At 50.7% G+C, this 20,387-nt stretch overlaps 7 protein-coding genes across 7 annotated transcripts; 5 read left to right on the forward strand and 2 right to left on the reverse strand.

Annotated features, from left to right (window-relative positions):
* Positions 1-1,036: 1,036 nt before the first annotated feature.
* N7539_000710 (M1 family metallopeptidase) lies at positions 1,037-4,546 on the reverse strand (the record flags this gene model as incomplete). Its single annotated transcript, XM_056930314.1, has 12 exons — positions 1,037-1,631; positions 1,704-1,916; positions 2,000-2,442; positions 2,514-2,584; positions 2,648-2,858; positions 2,920-2,945; positions 3,021-3,170; positions 3,229-3,346; positions 3,418-3,639; positions 3,718-4,190; positions 4,240-4,409; positions 4,509-4,546. The coding sequence occupies 12 exons, from the start codon at positions 4,544-4,546 to the stop codon at positions 1,037-1,039; spliced, it is 2,730 nt and encodes a 909-aa protein (XP_056794607.1).
* On the forward strand, positions 4,545-5,042 carry N7539_000711 (uncharacterized protein; the record flags this gene model as incomplete). Its single annotated transcript, XM_056930315.1, has 1 exon — positions 4,545-5,042. The coding sequence occupies one exon, from the start codon at positions 4,545-4,547 to the stop codon at positions 5,040-5,042; it is 498 nt and encodes a 165-aa protein (XP_056794608.1).
* A 42-nt stretch (positions 5,043-5,084) lies between these two features.
* Positions 5,085-6,572, forward strand: N7539_000712 (TFIIH/NER complex subunit SSL1; the record flags this gene model as incomplete). The annotated part of the gene is made up of 3 exons (XM_056930316.1): positions 5,085-5,299; positions 5,389-5,724; positions 5,807-6,572. 3 exons carry the CDS (start codon positions 5,085-5,087, stop codon positions 6,570-6,572), a joined length of 1,317 nt encoding a protein of 438 aa, XP_056794609.1.
* A 465-nt stretch (positions 6,573-7,037) lies between these two features.
* On the forward strand, positions 7,038-7,682 carry N7539_000713 (DUF5572 domain-containing protein; the record flags this gene model as incomplete). The annotated part of the gene is made up of 1 exon (XM_056930317.1): positions 7,038-7,682. One exon carries the CDS (start codon positions 7,038-7,040, stop codon positions 7,680-7,682), a length of 645 nt encoding a protein of 214 aa, XP_056794610.1.
* A 560-nt stretch (positions 7,683-8,242) lies between these two features.
* On the reverse strand, positions 8,243-11,116 carry N7539_000714 (Pumilio-family RNA binding repeat-containing protein; the record flags this gene model as incomplete). Its single annotated transcript, XM_056930318.1, has 7 exons — positions 8,243-8,459; positions 8,513-8,603; positions 8,657-8,936; positions 9,019-9,648; positions 9,720-10,769; positions 10,826-10,927; positions 11,012-11,116. 7 exons carry the CDS (start codon positions 11,114-11,116, stop codon positions 8,243-8,245), a joined length of 2,475 nt encoding a protein of 824 aa, XP_056794611.1.
* A 3,152-nt stretch (positions 11,117-14,268) lies between these two features.
* Positions 14,269-16,068, forward strand: N7539_000715 (putative ER to Golgi transport protein (Sly41); the record flags this gene model as incomplete). The annotated part of the gene is made up of 2 exons (XM_056930319.1): positions 14,269-14,673; positions 14,800-16,068. The coding sequence occupies 2 exons, from the start codon at positions 14,269-14,271 to the stop codon at positions 16,066-16,068; spliced, it is 1,674 nt and encodes a 557-aa protein (XP_056794612.1).
* Positions 16,069-17,034: 966 nt separating this feature from the next.
* Positions 17,035-19,668, forward strand: N7539_000716 (putative NADH-ubiquinone oxidoreductase, subunit G; the record flags this gene model as incomplete). Its single annotated transcript, XM_056930320.1, has 6 exons — positions 17,035-17,140; positions 17,205-17,228; positions 17,281-17,332; positions 17,405-17,419; positions 17,504-19,468; positions 19,566-19,668. The coding sequence occupies 6 exons, from the start codon at positions 17,035-17,037 to the stop codon at positions 19,666-19,668; spliced, it is 2,265 nt and encodes a 754-aa protein (XP_056794613.1).
* Positions 19,669-20,387: the final 719 nt, after the last annotated feature.

Genomic DNA, 20,387 nt, shown 5'->3' on the forward strand with positions numbered 1-20,387 from the left:
TCTGTTCCCAGATTAGTTACCCATAATCGGCGATGCGGTGATCGTTGTGATGTTGTGAGATCGCCATCTCTTGGTGCAACTCTAGATCACGACTTCACGTTAGTCAGAACTCTCTTGTTTTTGTGGCCAGGCGGTAATCAGCAAACACAAAGAAGAAGTTGGCGCCCCAAATAAATTATAGGAGACAACAAAGCGGTTTCCGATAAAGACAACTCGACAGGGACGTAATACTCACCACTCGGGGTTCATGGTGAATTAATGCGAGAGCGAAAAGTTTAGTGAGATTCCAAGTGAGTCAAAGGGTGAGCAAAGAGGGGAGTCAGTGAGAGATGAAAGCAAAAAGTGCTCCGGAGAAGATGGTCTTGGTGTTGAGGGGGGGGTGTGGTTAGCGGAGGGGACTGAATGATGAAGGCCTGAAATGATAGGAGGTGCAGGAGACCAGATACACCTGATGCGCAGCTTTGGTTTCAGCAGTCACCTGCCTCCACCGCCTAGGAAGGTACATCGCTATACCTAATGACCACAGTGTTGAACAAGGTATTGCAATTCTTCTATTATGCCGATGATCAATAAACGTTTCGTATGATATATGTGAATTGGTAGTCGACTAAATAAGTACATAAGTGATCTTGTTTTCGTCGATATATGGACATGAGAAAATCATGACCCCTTGCCTCTAACCCTCCAACTCAACTGAACTGCCCGCCTTCGCAGCTCCTCGTTGCCAGTGCATAGTATTTACGTTTGCTCTTAGATTTACGGATAATGATGACATGCGTCATTCATAGCACTTTGATTGTGGCTGATCCCGTGCACTGTTCCCTCGGCCTGAAGATGTCACGGGTCCAAAAGTAAAGTGATTTATTTCTAGCAGGTGACTGATCTGCCTTACGCAGCTGTTCACTTATAGGTAGTAGGTATATCTGAACCTAGTATTGTGTAATTTTTATTAGTGTCAAGCTGTTGACATCAAGATCTGGAAGAAATTTCACTGCCTTGTAGACATCGACCCTGGATAGCGGCCCAAGTCAGAGGCTTAGACATAGTTGTGAGCCTTAAGCCACTCCAAGACCAGAGCCTCGTCGCGCTCCTTGTAGGAGACGTTAGTCCGAATGTGGTCCTGAACAATGACCAGGGCACGGTCATAAGCGCCGGTGTCCTTGCCCTTGAAGAATTGAGCAATGTCTTCGCCAATAGCACGATCGGCAAACTTGGACAATCCCATACGGATAAAGCGCTCGAACACAACATTACTGGCTGCCAGGCGAGCTGAGACCGAGGTCCAATTGTCCTTCAGATACTCCCACAACAAGTGACGCATCTTGGAGTTGGCCGCCAGAGCCACAGCACCACTGTGAATGTCCTGAATGGCAACCTTGTCGGAGAAGACGAAATCCAGGTAGTCTGTGACCAGGACCGAATCTTGAGTACGGCCCATAGAGGCCAGGCAAATCTCCTTGCCATCAACAGAGTCGGTGCGTAGGTACTCGTCCTTCACGGCATCGTACTCCTTGCGACCACCCTCGGAAACGTTCAAGCTGAAGATCGCAGACCGCAGGTTAGTGTGGATGGCGCTCTGATCCTGACCGGAAGACCAAAGGTCGAAACGGCGCTTGGCCTCGGAGACGATACTGGGAGACGCGATGTCAGCTTTCAGAAAGACCTTTGGAGAACTTCAGTTCTTCTACCAGGTTGCAACATACCTTTCGTGGCCAGCGTTCCCAGCCATGGAGATGAGCAGCTTGCGAAGTTGAATCACCAAGTAATCGTCATCGGCTTTGAACTCCCAGCCCAGACGCTCGGCTGCGGGGGAAGCCAGGTTGCGAGTAAAGTTCTTGAGTCCCTTGGCGACCTGCTCATTTTGCGAGAAGACGGAGCGAAGATTCGCGAGGGATGAGGATACCTGCGACCATACACTATACACAAGAGTCAGCAATTGTCATGTCAAACGGCTCGAACCGATTTCAAAGGCTCGAATTCCACCAGTGAAATTTCTTACAGGTAGTTTTGCTCTCCCTTGAATCCCTCCAGAAGCGCCAGCAAAGCGGGGGTATTGCCATCGCCAGAGACAGCAAGTGCAGTCGCGTCACCCAAGAGGCCGATCTTGTCTTCAGTAGTCAGAAGGTCCAAAGATTGGCCCAGCTTCTGGAGGCGCTCGGGGGGATAGTTGGTGCGATAGAAACCGGTCAGATCCTTGTTGATCTTGTAGAAGCCATCTGTACCAATGTCTCCAATGGAGTCTGACTTCTGAGTCAGAGCGCGGCTGTCGACGTTGGCCAGCTTCTCGCCGGACTTGATACCTAGAGGAATCCACCAGGTAGTCTGATCCTCCTCGGGCTTGGCGTCACCGGTGGAGAGGAATCGGCTTTGGCGAACACTGACTTGGCCAGGCTCCTCGGCGACCGTGACGACTGGGAATCCAATCTTGCGGATCCAAGGGTCCTGTGCAAATGAAGAACACATCAGATAAGAAAGCCCCAGGAAGGATTATGTAGCGCATGATAAAGACTCACCATGAAAGTGTGAACATCCTGGCCAGATGCCTTGCTCAAAGCAGACCACAGGTCAATGGTTGTGGCGTTGCCTAGAAAGGGTCATGACAATCAGCACAGTGCCTTTATCAAACTATCTCCATAAAGCTGCTTACCGTATGCGTGAGTCTTGAGGTAGTCAGCCACTCCACGAAGGAAGGTCTCTTGACCGAGGTGAACGCTGAGCATGCGAATCACAGAGCTTCCCTTCAGGTAACTGATGTGGTCGAAAATTTGGTCGACTTCCAGAGCGTTTCGGACGGGAACCTCGATCGGGTGAGAAGCACGGAGCGAGTCAAGTTGGAAAGCTTGTTGAACACCCTCAGCCTGGGACAAGGTTAACAATGGTCTGAAGAGAGAGAACAGGATTACCTCGATGGTTACGTACAACGAACTGGGACCAAACGTTCCATTCTGAGAAAACCAAGGAAAGTCAGTCAATTGCTCACAGTTTCCTCTCTGAGCGGGTGGAGGTCTCGCTGTACTTACCGGGATAGAAGTGGTCAACAGCTAACCATCCGACCCAAGTTGCGAAACCTTCGTTGAGCCAGAGCTCGTTCCACCAGTCCATGGTAACGAGGTTACCGAACCACTGATGAGCAAGTTCTGTGTTCATCTTCATGTCAGCTGCTACGCCCTCTGGAACTTCGAAAATCGCCCATTCGATAGAAAGTCGAATCAACAAGTGCGTCCATACCATGTGCAACAACATAGGCGATGCGGTTCTTGTAGCGGTTGTCCGATTTGCCCTCGTCGAACAGAACAGCAGTGGTACGGTAAGTCACAAGACCCCAGTTTTCCATAGCTCCCATGGCCTAGGTCAGTCGGAGATTAGTAAACCATGATTGTATCCGTTGGAAATTTCAAGACTTTACGGAATACTCACAAATTCGTGCACAGCCAGAAGGTCGGCCTTGGGCAGAGGATACTCAATCTCGAAGATCTCGGAGAAGTAGTCAACGGTGCGGTGAGCACATTCAAGGGCAAAGCGAGCCTGGTCCTTGAGTCCGCGGGTAGTGTAAACGCGCACAGGAATGCTCTTGCCCTGGTACTTGCGCTCAGTCATGGCCTCAACGTACTCGAAATCACCAACAGCCCAGGCAAGCAGCTATAATTTGATTGACACGGATTGATTAGCCTCCTAAGCGACATCGTGTGATTTCCTCGGATTAGCACCATCACTCACATAGGTACTCATCACGGGAGTCTTTTCGAAGGTGACATATTTCAGGTCAGAATTGCTACCCTCACGCTCCGACTTGATGGGCATGTTGCTGAGTGCCGTCTGGCCCTTGGGAACCTCGATCTCAAAGTCGAAAGTGGCCTTCAAATTCGGCTCGTCAAAGCAAGGGAACGCTCGGCGGGCATCACACGACTCGAATTGAGTACTGAGCATGTAATAGTCGTCTCCATCTTTGGGCGTATCGGCACCAGCCTCACCGACAGGCTTGTACTTGGATCGGTAGAATCCGGACATGGCGTTGTTCATGATACCAGTGAACTTGATATCGAGAACGACATCTGAAGGAGAAAGTTCCTCGGCAAACTTCAAAGTCACTCGCTCGGATTTCTGATCATAGGTGATTTCGGTGGCCTTGCCTACAGAAGAGCCTTCTCGTCGGCCAAGCGTCTCGTCAGCAAGTGCCCTACTTCTTCCCACTACACCTTTCGCGAAATCGATTCCGCTAGACGGGTGTCAAAGACTCACCATCCTTGCCAGAGACCTCGGCACTTTGCACTTCGATTTCCTTTGTGTTCAAGACAATCTCCTTGGTAGCGCGGGTGATCTTGGCGTCGATCTTCACGATACCCTTGTAGCCCCATGAGCCCGTGAACTGCAAGTCGTAGAGAGACACATGGTAGTTGATCGGCTTGGCCCTGAATTGTATATATCAGCTCAATTCACATGCTGGGCTGAGCGCCTTGCACTCTTAATGAACCAACGGGTTGTCTGCGTCGCCAGCCAAACCAACTTACACGTCGGGCAGCGTTTCTCTGTCGTTGGACGCCATCATGCGAACCTCAGCAGAGCAATTCCGAATTGGGGTGAGGCCTAGTGATACTCCAGGAATGGGGACCGAAGGTCGAGTACGTGGTCTAGGCGACGTAGACGATGTGATTGTGGTAAAATTCCTCGGTGTCAACGGACTCGAAGAAATTCTGCAAGGAAGAGAAGAAGAGGAGGGGAAGGAGGGGAAAGCAGAGGAGGGGCGGAGAGCAATTTGTCTACCGCGGATTATGGCAACGCCAGCGTGTCTTGACGCCGCAATGGATCTTCTCCCCCACATCGGCGACTTTTTAGCGACGGCTAGTGTCGGGAAAGGTTACAGAATACACAATTTGAGATTTCAAGGCGACACAACCGGCCAGTTTGTAGTGTGCATTCCTGGTACAGACGAGCAAATCGAGAAGGTGCCTTTCGCAGACGGAGCTCCGGCGGAGCTTAGACCCTGCGCGGCTATTACGTGCCGAGCCTCTGGGGCCGTCTTCTTCGACCGCATTCCTCTTTGAGCTACGATCCAGAAAGCTTCAGCCCGCGCGAGACGGATCGCAATGGCTGATTCGGATGAGGAATACGTGGGCGGTGTCACAGATGATGAAGATGATCTCCAAGTGACGAGGACAGACGCCTCTCAGCCAAGGAAGCGAAAGCAGAGAGGAGCCGCAGAATGGGAGCTCTCTCGTACTTGGGAGACGCTAGTTGAGGGAGCTGATGGAACGATCAGCTCCACTGTCGAAGGGTTGCTGGAGGCCAGCAAGCGCAAGAGGTCAGTGAGAAATGATCATAATCAGCAAGCTTCGATACGATTTTTTCCTCTATGGCTCATCAATGCTAATTCTTTCGCGACACGAGCAGGCTCCTCAAAGACACCACCCCTCTCCAGCGTGGTATTATTCGACATTTAATCCTCATTCTCGATCTCTCACAATCCATGGCCGAGAAAGATCTTCGACCCACGAGATATTTACTGGCACTGCGATACGCCCAGGAATTCGTCCGAGAATTCTTCGAGCAAAACCCCATCTCTCAACTCGGTGTTCTAGGCCTTCGTGATGGCCTTGCGATCCGGGTGAGCGACATTAGCGGCAACCCTACGGAGCATTTGACAGCGATTCAAGAATTGAAAACTCAGGATCCGAAAGGATTGCCGAGTCTTCAGAATGGCCTTGAAATGGCCCGCGGTGCTCTTTTGTACGTGTCGTCTTTTCTTTCCTCGGGCTTACCTGTCCTCACATCGTTGCCGAACTTAGCTAACGTGTGTACCTGCATCTAGCCACACGCCCAGTCACGGTACCCGCGAAGTCCTCGTTCTTTTCGGCTCTTTGCTCAGCTCCGATCCCGGCGACATCCATCAGACCATCAATACGCTTATCACCGACAAAGTTCGAGTGCGCATTGTCGGTCTCGCAGCGCAAGTGGCTATCTGCAAAGAGTTGTGCAGCCGGACAAATCCAGGTGACGAGACAGCATATGGCGTTGTACTCAACGAGCAACACTTCCGTGAACTCTTGATGGACGTGACTACACCGCTAGCGAGTCAAAAACAGTCAGCAAGTTCGCTCCTCATGATGGGGTTTCCATCGCGCACAGTGGAGCCTACCCCTTCGTTATGCGCGTGTCACTCACGGCCTTCTCGTGGGGGGTACCTTTGTTCACGCTGTGGAAGTAAAGTGTGTAATCTGCCCGCCGAGTGTCCTTCTTGTGGATTGACCCTTATCCTCTCCACCCACTTGGCACGTTCGTACCATCATCTGTTCCCCTTGATGAATTGGGTAGAGGTACCGTGGCGTCGAGCGACAAGCAAAGCCTGCTTTGCCTGCGGTCTTGCCTTTCCCCCGGTTCCCCCCGAAGACCAGTGGTCGACGACGGAAAGTCAAGTCAAGGGGATGAGCGTGAGCAGTCGCTATCAGTGTGAGGCGTGTCGGAACCACTTTTGCATCGACTGCGATCTGTTTGCCCACGAAGTCGTGCACAACTGCCCCGGTTGTCAAAGTCACAGTATCCAAGCAGCGCCCGAGGGAATGGATACTGCTGCTTAGCGTCCTTGCGTGGATTTTTTAAGGAACATTGCATAGCATGGGAAGGCGTTTGATTTCTCGAGACCAATGGGAAATACCTGGATAGGGGGTCTCAGTGCTTTTTACCATAATCGCCAGAAAAATTGATTGAGTCTTACATTCTGCCAACAAGATAGGACCTCGCAAATGCATTCAATGTCAAGGCTCGCCCATTTAAGACTGTAATTTGCAGCACGCATGTCCAGTTATGCTATGGAGCGGTATACTTCCCAAAGCCTCGGCTAGTGTCAGACCAAGACCAAATCAAAGCTTTACCCTTCACAATTCGCCCCACGTCTTCAGGTGAACCTCCGCCCTCCGCGCCTCCGCATCGTCGATGGACCACATGTAATTGTATCGATACATCAACCTGACGTCCTCCCTCTACTTCTTCAGTCTTCACTGAACCAAACTACAACTATACATCTCGCCTCAGTTCTCAAATAAATGCAAATGACCGACTCAAGCCCTGTCAGCGACTTTGAGAGCCTCAGAGCATACTCATTCACATCTGATTCCGAATTTGCAAATGGTCTTGCAATCATCCTGAATCACCCGGGTACACCTGCCTCCGAGGAAGAGATCACACGCGATGATGATCTTGTTATGAAAGCGAAATGCTACTTTTTTTCACGGTATGATATTGGGATCCTCGTGCGGCAAAAAAATGAGAACATGAAAAAAAAAACTCCGGTACAAATACTCATTGATCCGGGCAGAAAGAAGAACATCACACCTGCGATTGATTTCGCTGCGTATAAGGCTTGGCTGAACACTGGACCAGCAAAGACCGCTTCAGTGCACGCTTTGCCAGAAGTATCAGATGAGCCATCCGCGGAGACGAGTGGTGAAATATCCCGTCCATCGGCTCCTGATCCGGCTTATCCAAACTCTTTTGCTCAGATCGTCGAGCTTATCACAACTGGTCAGCCGATTCCCGGCATTGAACAGATCCCAGATACTGTCTTGGAAGGTCATGACATCTCGAGTGAGAAGCCACGCCGTCGCAAGCCCTGGGAGAAGGATGAGAACGGGACATCGTCACCAGACATGGTGGTGTCTGGCAACACCGCTGAATCATCTACCGTATAGAGCATGTAAGAGACATGGATGGATATGAATGTCATTTGATCAAAACTTAGCAATGAACTCTCGACGTGTATGCAATACAGCCATCATAAAAAGGTGTGATGTAGTTGATGGAATCGCTCACGGACGCTCAACGAAGAACAAACCAGAAAATGATCGAATCATACACCGAAGAAGTGGCACGCATATGAAGTAAAGTTGGGGACGAATGCGACATGTAGGCGCGTGTGTGTCGAACAGGAATAAAAGCATTGTTGATCCAAACATCTTGAATCGACATGTGAGATCATAAGCGCATGACCTTTGCCGAGTAGAACACTTCAACAACCGCCTTCAGGCTTGAGAATGAGATCCAATTGTATTGATACAGGACGCTTTCGGTGAAACGCATAGTATGGCTTTTGAGAGTCTTTTCCTTTTTCTTTCTTTCTTTTTTTTGAGGGTTTTTTTTCTTTTTCTTTTTTCCCCCTCCTTCTCGTAGACCGTTTCATTGCTTGGGCGCAAGTTCACACTCACCAGAGGTGGCGTGGGATCCTTGTCGCACTGCGCCGAGCGTAATAATATCAGCGGTAGGCAGGATAGTTCGGATTCCACTGATTACCACGATGGTAACGACTAGTGTTAGGGGCAGCTGAGCCGAACCGATCCTCATTGAAGTGGCCGTAGCGACCAATTTGGACTCCTGTTCCGGGCCCTGGTCGGGTTGCATGAGAAGGATTGCAACAGAGCATAGCTACTCGCGAGCCAAACTTGGAACCTCTGAGAGACACCATGTGTTTACTTTTGAGTCACTGTTAGTAACTTGAGAGCTTGAAGTGTTCTGGGGGACCTACCGAATGTGACTCGCGACGATCTCATGCTGGTGGGAGGCAGCGTGAGTCAGGATCCACTGGATCAGGTAATTTCCGTACTGGTCACCAGCAACTGATGGAGGAGGTCAGTATATGAATCAGCTTTCTCATCAGCATTCGACTCACTGTCAATGAGTGGCATTCGCGGTCTGTCGGCACGACCGGTACAGACGCGACCTAAGTATCGGTCCAAGAACTCAGTGCCTCCGATCTTCAGGCACTTTTCGATGATCTTGGATGCAAACTGATCCATGCTGTAATCGACAGAGTGAGCAATCACATGCTCGATGGCGCGATTCTTGTCGTGAGGAGCACCATGCTCGCAGATGTGCTGAATGCACCAGTTCCCAAATTGTCCGTGAGCCAGAACATCAATCTTGTCGAGCACCTCCTCAATAGCCGGTCGCTTGGATACATGTCAGTCAATGTTATGCTCGTAAATTCGCAGGATCGTCGCAAAGCTTTAACTCAATGATAGAGGAACATACCTTTTCTTCCTCGACACAGTTTTCGAAGATGTTCTGCACCACAAGACTTCCTGTTTCTCCCAAAGCAACCTCATGCCAGATACCTTTCAGTGATTCATTCACCTTCGTCATTATCTGTGGAGGCTCTTCACTCCATCGAAGTTCAAAGAGCTTTTGCCACACATGACAGGAATAACGGTGAACAACCGTTTCCTGAACACTGCGAAGTAGTTCGTTTACCATGGTGATCTTGAACTCCTCAGAAACCGAGTCAAACGCTTTTTGGATGACATGGCAGCCGAATTGATCCATGCTCAGGCGCACCGTGTTCCCTCGAATCGCGTTGGCAATGGCAATGACCTGATCCTGCGTTCCGTGCTCGAAGCAGCGCTGGACAAGAAAATTCCCAAATCGATTGACCATCAAATGGTATGCCTGTTGGATGATGGCTTGAATGATCTCGAACTTTTGCTCCGCTGTACCTACTTTGAGCTTTTGCTGCAAAAAGATAGATGACTGCTGATCATTGTTGCAAATGATTTTCTCCACGATGTATTTCCAGTCGCAAGAAATATTTTTGTCAAGGAGGCGTCTGTAGTTGGGTGGTTCTGAAGGCGAGACATAGGTTGGTATGGCAGACATGCCCGGACCCTGAGCACCAATTAGCGATCTGCCAAATTAAGACGACTACTGGGGGCGGAAAAGCGCAATAGGAGACGTACTGAAGAGCTCATCCAAAGAGAGCCGTTGGACCCGGTAGCGGTAAACTCTGAAGCGGTGGGACACAAAGTGGTTGCGCCAGGTGCGGTCTGGTATGAGGATATAGGATGACTTCCATACTGTGGGAACGCCATGGAAGAAGGTGGTCTTGCAATAGTTGCAGGCTTTGAGTTGGTGTCGTTGAAAGCAGTGCCGAAAGTCTGATTGCCATGGGCCGCAATTCTTGGAGATTGAGAGTATAACCCCCGCGTTATGACTTGAGTCGGGGTAGCATTCAACGCTGGAAGCGTCGAAGGTTGCTCCGGGTGCTGACGAGGGTAAAGACCGTATCCGCTGTTCGTAGGAGTGGGAGTTGTGCGAGGTGGTGCGATGTGGTTCTGAGCAGGAACACCAGTAGGATAGATCGATGCAGTTGCCCAGTAACGACTCGCATCCTGGCGTTCTGGTGAATGGTACATACCAGTTGGATTTGCGAAAGACCCATCATATGGACGCCCAAGCTCATTCGTTTCAGGAGCTTGCTGATCATCTTGAAGTAGCCGTGCCCGCAACCGATTGTAGGTATCGGTAGAAGCGACATCGGCTGCATCTGCCTGTGGACTGTTTGAACTCGCCCAAGGAGCATGATCTTGGCGGAAGGCCATGAACGCCGCTCTCTGCTGGCTTGTCAAAGTCGGTTCGTTGATATCTCGAGGACTGAAGTCTGCCTCCGATGGAGGACCAAGAGCTTGATCAAGTGTGTGTTTCATGATACGGGTTTGAGCAAGCTCTTGTTCCTGCAAAGCGATCTTCGAATTGGCCGCCTGCAATTCTTGTTTGAGGCGAAGAACCTCAGCCGCGCTGTCATTCGGGGGGCGAGAATCGAGGGCCTCGTTCAGCTTTGAGCCTGATAGAGCTTCATTGGGCTGTGTGGTTTGCGAAGAATGAGCACGCTGGCCAGAGTCTAGATGTCGTGAAGGGAAGACATGAGGAGAAATCTTGTTCAGGACCCGATCACCATTCGAGGTTTGTCCATGACTGGATTCTCCGTTGACGTGTCCTAGACTTGACTTCTGTAGTTGTCAGTCTCCGACCAACAGTGATGTCTAGATAACAGACTCTGACTCACCTGAATAGATGGCGACTTGACATCTCCGCCAGATACTCTCACGCCCAGAGTGTAGCTTGACATCTGGCTGGCATCCGAATGAATGTGACGGCCGATTGCATGCTACAAGTCATGTTTCGAATGAGGTCATGTCAGCCACTTCAAGATCGAGTAGACAAATTTAGAAGATCACTCCAAAGGACTTACACCGAGATCGAGATCATATGAGAGATGGGACATTTCCTGACCTCCATCGTGGGGCAGAACATTGGCCATCCGGGCGACCATCGGCTGTCCACCGGCAGCAGCCATCACGCCGGGACACTGCAAAGCTGGAGACAGCCAATGATAGATTGTCAGGTGAGACGGTAGGGGAAGCCGATGAGATGATGAATGGTAACAACCAAAAAAAGATCACTTGAGATGAAGAGACGAGATGGATAAAATGGGGAAGGGGAGTCAGTCAGGAAGTGAAGTATTCGAAGTGCGGTAGTTGAAATGGGGAAGTGTTGTTGCAGAGGTGGAAAGAGTCGAGAAATCAAAAATCCACAAAAGGGAAAATAGAGAGGCAAGAACGACCTCGACGCAGCCATGCATTTTGATTTACCGGCTTGAGTCAAGCCGGGATGACAAAATTTGGAAGGCAGCAACCTTGCGCGAGTCAGGGCGCCTACTGTATAAGAAGTTTGCGTGGATGTCGCATGCTTGCTACTGGAGCTCAAAAGACAATCTTTGCTGATGTTTTGGACCAAACAGTACACAGGATACTATTTTCTATGCATCGGAAGGTATCACCTACGGGCATCATTTCGGATGAGTGACTCAATGGCGCAGCAGGACATAATAGCAATGAAAAGCTATCATTCTCTCTTGGTCTTTGCTCAAATCACTGCAAGCCAGGAGGAAGAACCACGCAGATCTCCACATTGTTTTGTTGCAAGCTAAAACACAGCTTTCATTGTTTGATACGTCCTGCTCTTCTTCTCATGTAGCTTAGAACGGCCTTTTGTATGATATTCGGCATCACATCGGTGGAAGATTCGCTCTGCCAAAGGTCGGTCTCACCGATGACTGAATTCAAGCCAATGTATCACCGGTAGGCAACCAAGGGTCTAAATCGAGATCGAGACGTTCCATACCAATTCGGCAATACACGGCCGAGCAATCTTCCAAACTATGCAGTTTCATCTCAGAAGGGATCAAGGTTCAGTCGACGACTCCAGTCTTGTGGATTTTCGGTACTCTGTGACTTCGATCCAGATTAGTCTACGAGAATGCAGGATACACACTGCAGGGAGCTGTGAGCAATCAATCATTCATTCAGCTCAGGTTAGTCAGTAGTATAAAGCCATGATTCATGTGCATTGATTCTTGACCTGTCCGGATGACTGGTACGCTGAGATAAGGTACCTATTGAAGAGCGACATTCACGAAGCATATATCTGATGAAAAGACAAACTACATTGACTAGAGGACGACTAACGATAGAATGTCCTAACACCGATTATAAGTAGGCTTATGAGAAACGACGTTTGCGGCCTCTTTACTCACCTTCGGACCTCAGTCATGACTTACTTCCGAGCATGCACGTTGCAAAAGTGCAGCTTCACGGAGTACTACCTATGAGTCCTCTTTCCTAAAAAGCAAAAACCAGTCTTCTTGGCCATACATTTATACTGAGCAGACAGAGTCCTGGTCAGTTGTCGTTCCACAATATTCAGGCTTTCATCGATGGCAAGATAGTTTCAAATTGGATGGTAGGTAGAGATCGATGTCTCAAATATGCACCGGGCTAGTCCCACTTCTCGGACAACCTGGGATCATGATTGCGGAGCGAAGCGATACTATAACAGTACAAAACCTACCTCCTCCATAGTACACTACACATGTCCAGGTGGGCCAGGTCTATACTCGACCAACATCTCTCGTTACTTCCACCATAAATAGAGCGGAAATCAAATCACCCTTGGGATTGGAAAATCGGAAAGTGGAATTGTCTGGGTACAGAGATTAGTACTCAGCGATAATTATCGGGTTGACTAACATGTATTTGAAGTCCAGCTCGACCGATGAAGGATGCAAACATTGAGCTTACTGAGGTACAGCCTAATACCTAGCTGCTACCCTTGCGGAACATTCTTCCTCTGGAAATCGTCAAGCGGCTTAGTAACTATGTACAGTCTCCAGTTGGATCATGAGCTGACACGAGCTATTATAGCCATTCCAATTTGTGCTAAGAGATTTTCCCACTCTCACATATACATGCTTGTTAGTAGCTATCACCCAACCCCCATTGAGTAAGGCCTCTACTGTGGCTCTGAAGGAAAAAAGTTGGAAATTTAGCTTTTGCTGCTGTTGTGTCGCAACGCAACCTTCCAGACAGATGCAAGCTGAAACTTGTCTGTTGGTGAGTCCGCATAATGACTGTATAAATCTCGACGGAGGTCGTCTATGCCTACGTGCATACAAGAAGCTTACCTTACACTCAACCCCTTCACAAGCGCTCACGGTGCCCTAATCGGGTGATTCAGCCGCTTCCGCGGTGCGCAAGTATTGTTCGTTGATCGAGAACGACCATTTCTGCAGGATAATCTGGACCATCGACTTTGCCTGTTTGATTTTCAGAAAACTCGGCTGCGACTATGATCTTGAAGATGGTTATTCCGCCAACCCCCGCATGACGAGGTCATTTCTGGACTTTCTTCTTTCTTTTTAAACTATCTTCAGTTCGCCTCCTTGCCTCGTGTTGTGGATATATGTACATTGGTGGAGGTACCTTATACATGAATTCATTTTAGCTCACCACAGTCCTGTTAGAATGGACTCTCTAATACTTCTGTGCTGTTCCTCACTACGAGAACGCAAGTCAGTATCGATAGGGTGGTTCAGTAGTTGTAGCTACAGTCATTCGATCCTACTGTTAAGATGATCGACCTCTGTTGTCAGGTTCTTTGAGTACTAGCACAACGGACACCTACAGGTACTGTTTGGTAGGTAGTAAAGTAAGTACTAGGTACTACCTAGTAGTTAGTACACTTAGTACTGGTTAAAGGTACTAGTGAGGTACATGCGCGACCAGAAGTACCCGGTACTTGGCTGCACCGCGCCCACATCGATTCCGGCGGGAAACCCGCGATAAGCTTGGTGGCTCCGCCCCCGTTTCGAGGTACCTGAGGACCTGCAGTGTGCTCCATTCTCAATGCTCATTCGCCCACGCGGATTCGTCATCTGCAATCCATTTTCCCTGCAACTCTGGCCAGACACTCTTCGGAGATGCCAACGCCCCCCCTCTTGCCTCAATCGCGGATACCTTGACTGGCATTCTGCTTTGCTTTTGGGTAAGTCTGCAGTTCCTTGCGACATCGAACGACAGCGACTCTGGTGGAACCAAAGCACCGTGACAGGGTGATCCATTGTTAACGCAGTTCTCTAGCGAACGTCCCGACGACACAGCTGCGACGACAATGGCCACAGCGACAATGACCGGCCACGGGCGGAGACCCTCAATGCGACACCCCGAACTGCAGATGCCCACAATTAACTCTGCATCTCAGTCCACAAGTAGTCCCATTGACAAGTTCCCTCCATACGAAGATTCTCTGGACGCCGCCGTGGGGTCCACGGCTCCGACCACCCGTCCGCATCGAAGCCCCTCGGTCAAATATGCCCTTGGCGATCAATGGGAGCCACGAAAGAACGCTTCTTGGGCACGGGATCATCCCACGGGTGCAATGCGAAACTCGAAGCACCGACCGCGCAAAAGTATTAGTGAAGCGATCACAACAATTCGCAATCGAAACGGAAGCGTGAGCGCCAATGCACACGAGCTTGCGGAAGCCTTGAAAGCTCCGGTATCATATCGACTCGTTGTACGTGGTCCACTCAGACTTTTCGGAATCTGACCGTGATCTCCCTGTTCTACGGAAACGATATGATCTCGAGTACCCTGCCCCTGCATTGCGCTTCTTTCCGCTAACACTTGGCACATGATGCAGGGTCTCTGTCTAGTGTGGTACCTGACCTCCGCCCTTACGAATACCTCCTCTAAGTCAATCCTGAACGCCCTCCCGATGCCCATTACCTTGACAATCATTCAATTCGCGTTCGTCTCCTTCTGGTGTCTGTTCCTGGTTTGGATGTCGAGTGTGATTCCCGGCCTTCGGCGAAGCATCCCCGTCCTTAAAAACGGGATTCGGTATCCTTCCCGCGATGTGATCTCAACCGCCCTCCCTCTGGCAGTCTTCCAGCTCGCAGGGCATATTCTCAGCTCCATGGCCACCTCTCAGATCCCTGTCTCCTTGGTGCATACCATCAAGGGTCTGTCTCCATTGTTCACCGTTCTCGCATATCGAGTCCTCTTCCACATTCGGTATGCCAAGGCCACTTATCTCTCGTTGGTGCCCCTCACAGTCGGCGTCATGCTTGCGTGCTCGACGGGAATCTCTACCAACCTGTATGGAATCTTGTGCGCACTCTTCGCGGCCTTGGTTTTTGTGTCTCAGAACATCTTCTCAAAGAAGCTCTTCAATGAGGCGGAGCGTTCGGACGCGGAGGCCGCCAATCCCGCCCGGCGCAAATTGGACAAGTTAAACCTCCTCTGCTATTGCTCCGGTCTGGCGTTCTTCCTCACTTTGCCTATTTGGTTCGTCAGTGAGGGATATCCCCTCATCTCTGACTTTGTTCATGACGGTGTCATCTCACTTTCAGGGAAACAAGGATCCCTCGATCACGGCGCACTGGCTTTGGAGTTCGTCTTCAATGGCGTTTCGCATTTTGCGCAAAACATATTGGCCTTTGTGTTGCTGTCCATGATCTCGCCCGTCTCGTACTCCGTTGCCTCGTTGGTGAAGCGAGTGTTCGTGATTGTTGCCGCCATCATCTGGTTCGGCAGCTCCACCACGCCAATTCAAGCGGTTGGCATCGCTCTCACCTTCTTGGGACTTTATCTATATGATCGCAACAGCCATGATGACGTGGCTGACAAGCGAGCGAATGCTGATCATTTCCACGCAAAGGATACCGTCTTGCCCTTGAATGTGCGGCACTCGAGCAAGCCGTGGGACTCGAATGGCTATGCTTTTCCCGGCATGAGGGCCTACGAGGCATCAAGCGGAAATGCTTCTCACTCACTGAATGCCTCGAAAAAGCAAGATGATGGTCCTGGCCGAATGCGACCTCGAGGGGCCAGCGTGAACCGCAATTGGCTTCCTGGAACGAAGCAAGAATCTACATGGCAACCTAGTGATTCTACAGCGGCCGCGTAAAGAGCGATCGTTTTGCACTAGGCTTGCCGGTCTTTCATAAATGTATCACCTCAGTCTCATTTCTGCAAAGCATTTTGCTGCGAGCTCTTTCCACAGTAATGGTATTTTTAGGATGTACAACCTTATGACAAGCAAGTACACATGGTTCATTGAAATTGTTCCCAAAGCATTCTCTTACTGACGCTCGAATGCTAGTACACCAATATCCGTTCGCCCGCAGGTTCATTGATTCATTGACAGTGACAGGTCAATTGGACAATTCAAACTACGAGGCAGGGATTCACAGAAAACGCGTCCATTGCCTGCGACTTGAGCGAGACGCGACAGCGATTTTGAGTATTGGCCGATACATTTACGAGGACTAGAGGTATTCAGTGAATGAAAAAGTTCATGTATTTCACTAATGAAGCTCCAATTCCATCCGCAATGATCTCACTAAACTCCATTGTTATGTTTTGGTCAGTATGTAGCTACCGTCGGTAAAGAACATGTCATCATCGAGAGACACGAGGTCAACCCTTGACTGCTCCAGTTCGGTGCAGATTCTGCTCTAGGACTATGTTGCAGAGGAGACTGGGACTGACAGCCCGGCATCCTACAATAAATCATGCCCAGAAATGAGATGATTTCCAGAAAATGACGGGGCCAGCGCGACGGCTATTTAAGGAGGATTCTTCCGGAACCAGTGTTTATCCGCGTAACCGAGCCAATGGCCACGAGCCCATTTGGGATTTCCCAGCGACGCGGGAGAACCGTTCCTTAGTCAGCAGCCCGGGACGGTCAGCACCACCCCAGCAGTTGGATTAGGTAACCCAGCAGATTCCGAACTTCTGCAGTGGCCGTGAAGCTCCTTCAACGTCAACGCTTGACTTACCCCCATCTTTGCCCCAGTCTCTCCACCACTTCTTTTGATCCTCCCCTTTCCTCCATATCCTTCCCCTCCTCAACATCGCTTTTCACAACACAATGCGGCCGCAGCTGTTCCGTGCGGCCGCCCGGTCTCTCCGGGTGCCCAGAGCCCGTGCCTTTGCGACAACAGCCCCTCGCACGGCCGAGGTGGAATTGACCATTGGTTCGTCACGATCTGCAGCTGTTTCTTCATTGAATGGGATCTGGAGACTAATAGAAGTGTGTAGATGGCAAGAAGGTGTCTGTCGAAGGTAATATGAGTCTGCTCAATACGCAATGATCAACAACTTACATCCTCGGTAGCCGGTTCGGCTCTTATCCAGGCCTGTGAGAAAGCAGGTGCTACCGTTCCCAGGTACGAAAGATCATTTGGATGGAGGTCTTTATTGGTATGCGCAGCTTGTGGTCGCTAACATGTTCTGTCTAGATACTGCTATCACGAGTACGTGCTTGATTGGTGCTCAGTCGAAACCTCCGGTTCCGGTGTATACTAACTCTGCTCCGTGAAGAAAATTGTTGATTGCAGGAAACTGTACGTTGGTGAACAGCTCATTGAACGCAACGAATACCGCGACATGACAATTACTCACGCGCGTGATTTTTTTATAGGTCGTATGTGTCTCGTCGAAGTCGAGCGCGCCCCCAAGCCCGTCGCGTCCTGCGCCTGGCCCGTCCAACCCGGCATGGTTGTGAAGACGAATTCCCCTCTTGTACACAAAGCTAGAGAAGGTGTGATGGAGTTCCTTTTGGCCAATCACCCACTTGACTGCCCCGTCTGCGACCAGGGTGGTGAGTGTGATCTCCAGGATCAGTCAATGCGCTATGGCTCTGACCGTGGTCGTTTCCATGAGGAGGGTGGCAAGCGTGCGGTGGAGGACAAGAACATTGGCCCTCTGGTCAAGACCTCGATGAACCGCTGCATCCACTGCACCCGTTGCGTGCGTTTCATGAACGATGTGGCTGGTGCTCCCGAACTCGGCACGACTGGACGCGGTAACGACATGCAGATCGGCACTTACCTGGAACAGAACCTGAACTCTGAGCTGTCTGGAAACGTCATTGACCTCTGTCCCGTCGGTGCTTTGACTTCCAAGCCCTATGCTTTCCGTGCTCGTCCTTGGGAACTGAAGCACACCGAGTCTATTGATGTCCTCGATGCGCTGGGTTCTAACGTCCGAATTGACAGCCGTGGTATGGAAGTCATGCGCATCATTCCTCGTCTCAATGATGATGTCAACGAAGAATGGCTGAATGACAAGTCTCGCTTCGCCTGTGACGGTCTGAAGACTCAGCGTCTGACCACCCCTCTCATTCGTCGTGATGGCAAGTTTGTTCCCGCAACCTGGGAGCAAGCCCTGGCCGAGATCGCCGAGGCCAAGGAGAAGTTGCAGCTGCAGCCCAACGAGTTCAAGGCCGTCGCCGGTCACCTCGTTGACACTGAAACCCTTGTCGCGATGAAGGACATGGCCAACAAGCTGGGTTCCGACAACCTGGCCCTTGACCAGCCCGGCGGCAGCGCCCCTATCGCCCACGGTATCGACGTTCGCTCCAACTACCTGTTCAACTCCAAGATCTACGGTGTCGAGGAGGCCGACGCTATTCTGCTCGTCGCGACCAACCCCCGTCACGAGGCTGCCGTCCTGAACGCCCGTATTCGGAAGCAGTACCTGCGCTCTGACATGGAGATTGGTCTTGTCGGCGAGGAATTCGAGAGCACCTTTGATTACAACCATCTGGGTGCGGATGTGTCTGCTCTCAAGTCTGCTCTGTCTGGCGAATTTGGCAAGAAGTTGGCCAACGCCAGCCGACCCATGATCATTGTCGGCAGCGCCGCTGCCGAGCACGCTGACGCCAAGGCTATCTTTGAGACCGTCGGCAGCTTCGTCGAGAAGCACGCCAAGAACTTCAACACCGCCGAATGGCAAGGATACAACGTTCTCCAGCGTGCCGCCTCTCGCGCTGGAGCGTACGAGGTCGGATTCACTGCTCCTTCCCCCGAAGTCGCCCAGACCACCCCCAAGATGATGTGGCTTCTGGGTGCCGACGAGATCGCCCAGAGCGAGATCCCCAAGGATGCCTTTGTTGTCTATCAGGGTCATCACGGTGACCGTGGTGCTCAGCTCGCCGATGTTGTTCTTCCCGGTGCGGCCTACACTGAGAAGTCGGTCACTTACCTCAACACCGAAGGTCGTGTGCAGATCACCCGCGCTGCTACGTCGACGCCCGGTGCTGCTCGCGAGGACTGGAAAATCATTCGTGCCTCTAGCGAGTTCCTCGGTGTTCCTCTACCTTATGATGATGTTGAGGCTCTCCGTGACCGAATGGAGGAGATCAGCCCTGTCATGCGCCATTACGACGTTGTCGAGCCCACATCCGTCAGCACCCTGAGCAAGGTTCAGCTTGCCGACCAAAACAAGGGTGCTTCGGCCACTGGAGCTCCCTTCCAGAAGGTTATCGAGGACTTCTACTTTACCGATCCCATCTCCCGAAGGTGAGTTTATTTCCGCCCAATTTTCTGACCCTGCATCTAGGTGTTCCATTCTGTTCCTCCTGATTGTGAAAGCGCTGACCTCTTGATTTTCATCCAGCTCGCCCACCATGGCTCGCTGCTCGGCCGCCAAGGCTACCGGTAACCCCGAAACCAACTTCATGGCCGCCGGTGAGATGTCTCCCCAGGCTCTGTACGGTTAAAGGAAGGATAGAAAGTTTTCAGCTATGATCTTCTAAAATTCCCCTTCTTTTATTCCTCTTCCCCTTCCTCTTCGCATGAGCTGCCGATCGAATCTTGTCTGTTTTCAATAATGGTTGCAAGGCGTTGTCAATATTTGTATCACATCAAATCTTCTTTTTTTTTTTTTTCTTCCCCTCTTTCCTCTTACCCAATGTGCCGTTCTCCTCCTCCTTGTCCTCCTTCCATTATTATCCCATCTTTTTTCCGGAACACCTTGAGGTCTCCTCTCGGCTCCGTCATCCTCCCAGAGGCGAGGTGCTCACCGCTGGTAATTCCCGTGGTCTATCACTCGGTCTCTTCTTCCTGTCTCCGGTCTTGGAAACCCTCTCGTCTTTTCGCGGGCAGGCTCTCGATCGGTTGCGGTTGCGGTTGTGGGTTGACTTGTATATAAAAACGCTTGGAAGGTCGATGAAATCTCAGTTCCTGATTGGATATGATAAGACGTCTCGAGTATCGTGGACTCGTGGAGTAGTGCGAGGTAGTCAGCGGTGATGTATTCGTCGGCCATGGCGACCAAGTAGTGTTGATTGATTGCGACGCTGACAAAAAGAGTAGCCAGGTGCCTACCCAGCAAGATACGATAGCGACCTTGGTTACGAATGTCTTGACGAGGCTCGGTATCGAACATACATTGGGGGTGGAAGGCGGCTTGTATATGAAAACGAGTGGAGTGACTGGT

This window comes from Penicillium diatomitis, assembly GCF_028827545.1.
Source record: "Penicillium diatomitis strain IBT 30728 chromosome Unknown utg000001l_segment0_segment0, whole genome shotgun sequence".
Lineage (NCBI taxonomy): Eukaryota > Fungi > Ascomycota > Eurotiomycetes > Eurotiales > Aspergillaceae > Penicillium > Penicillium diatomitis.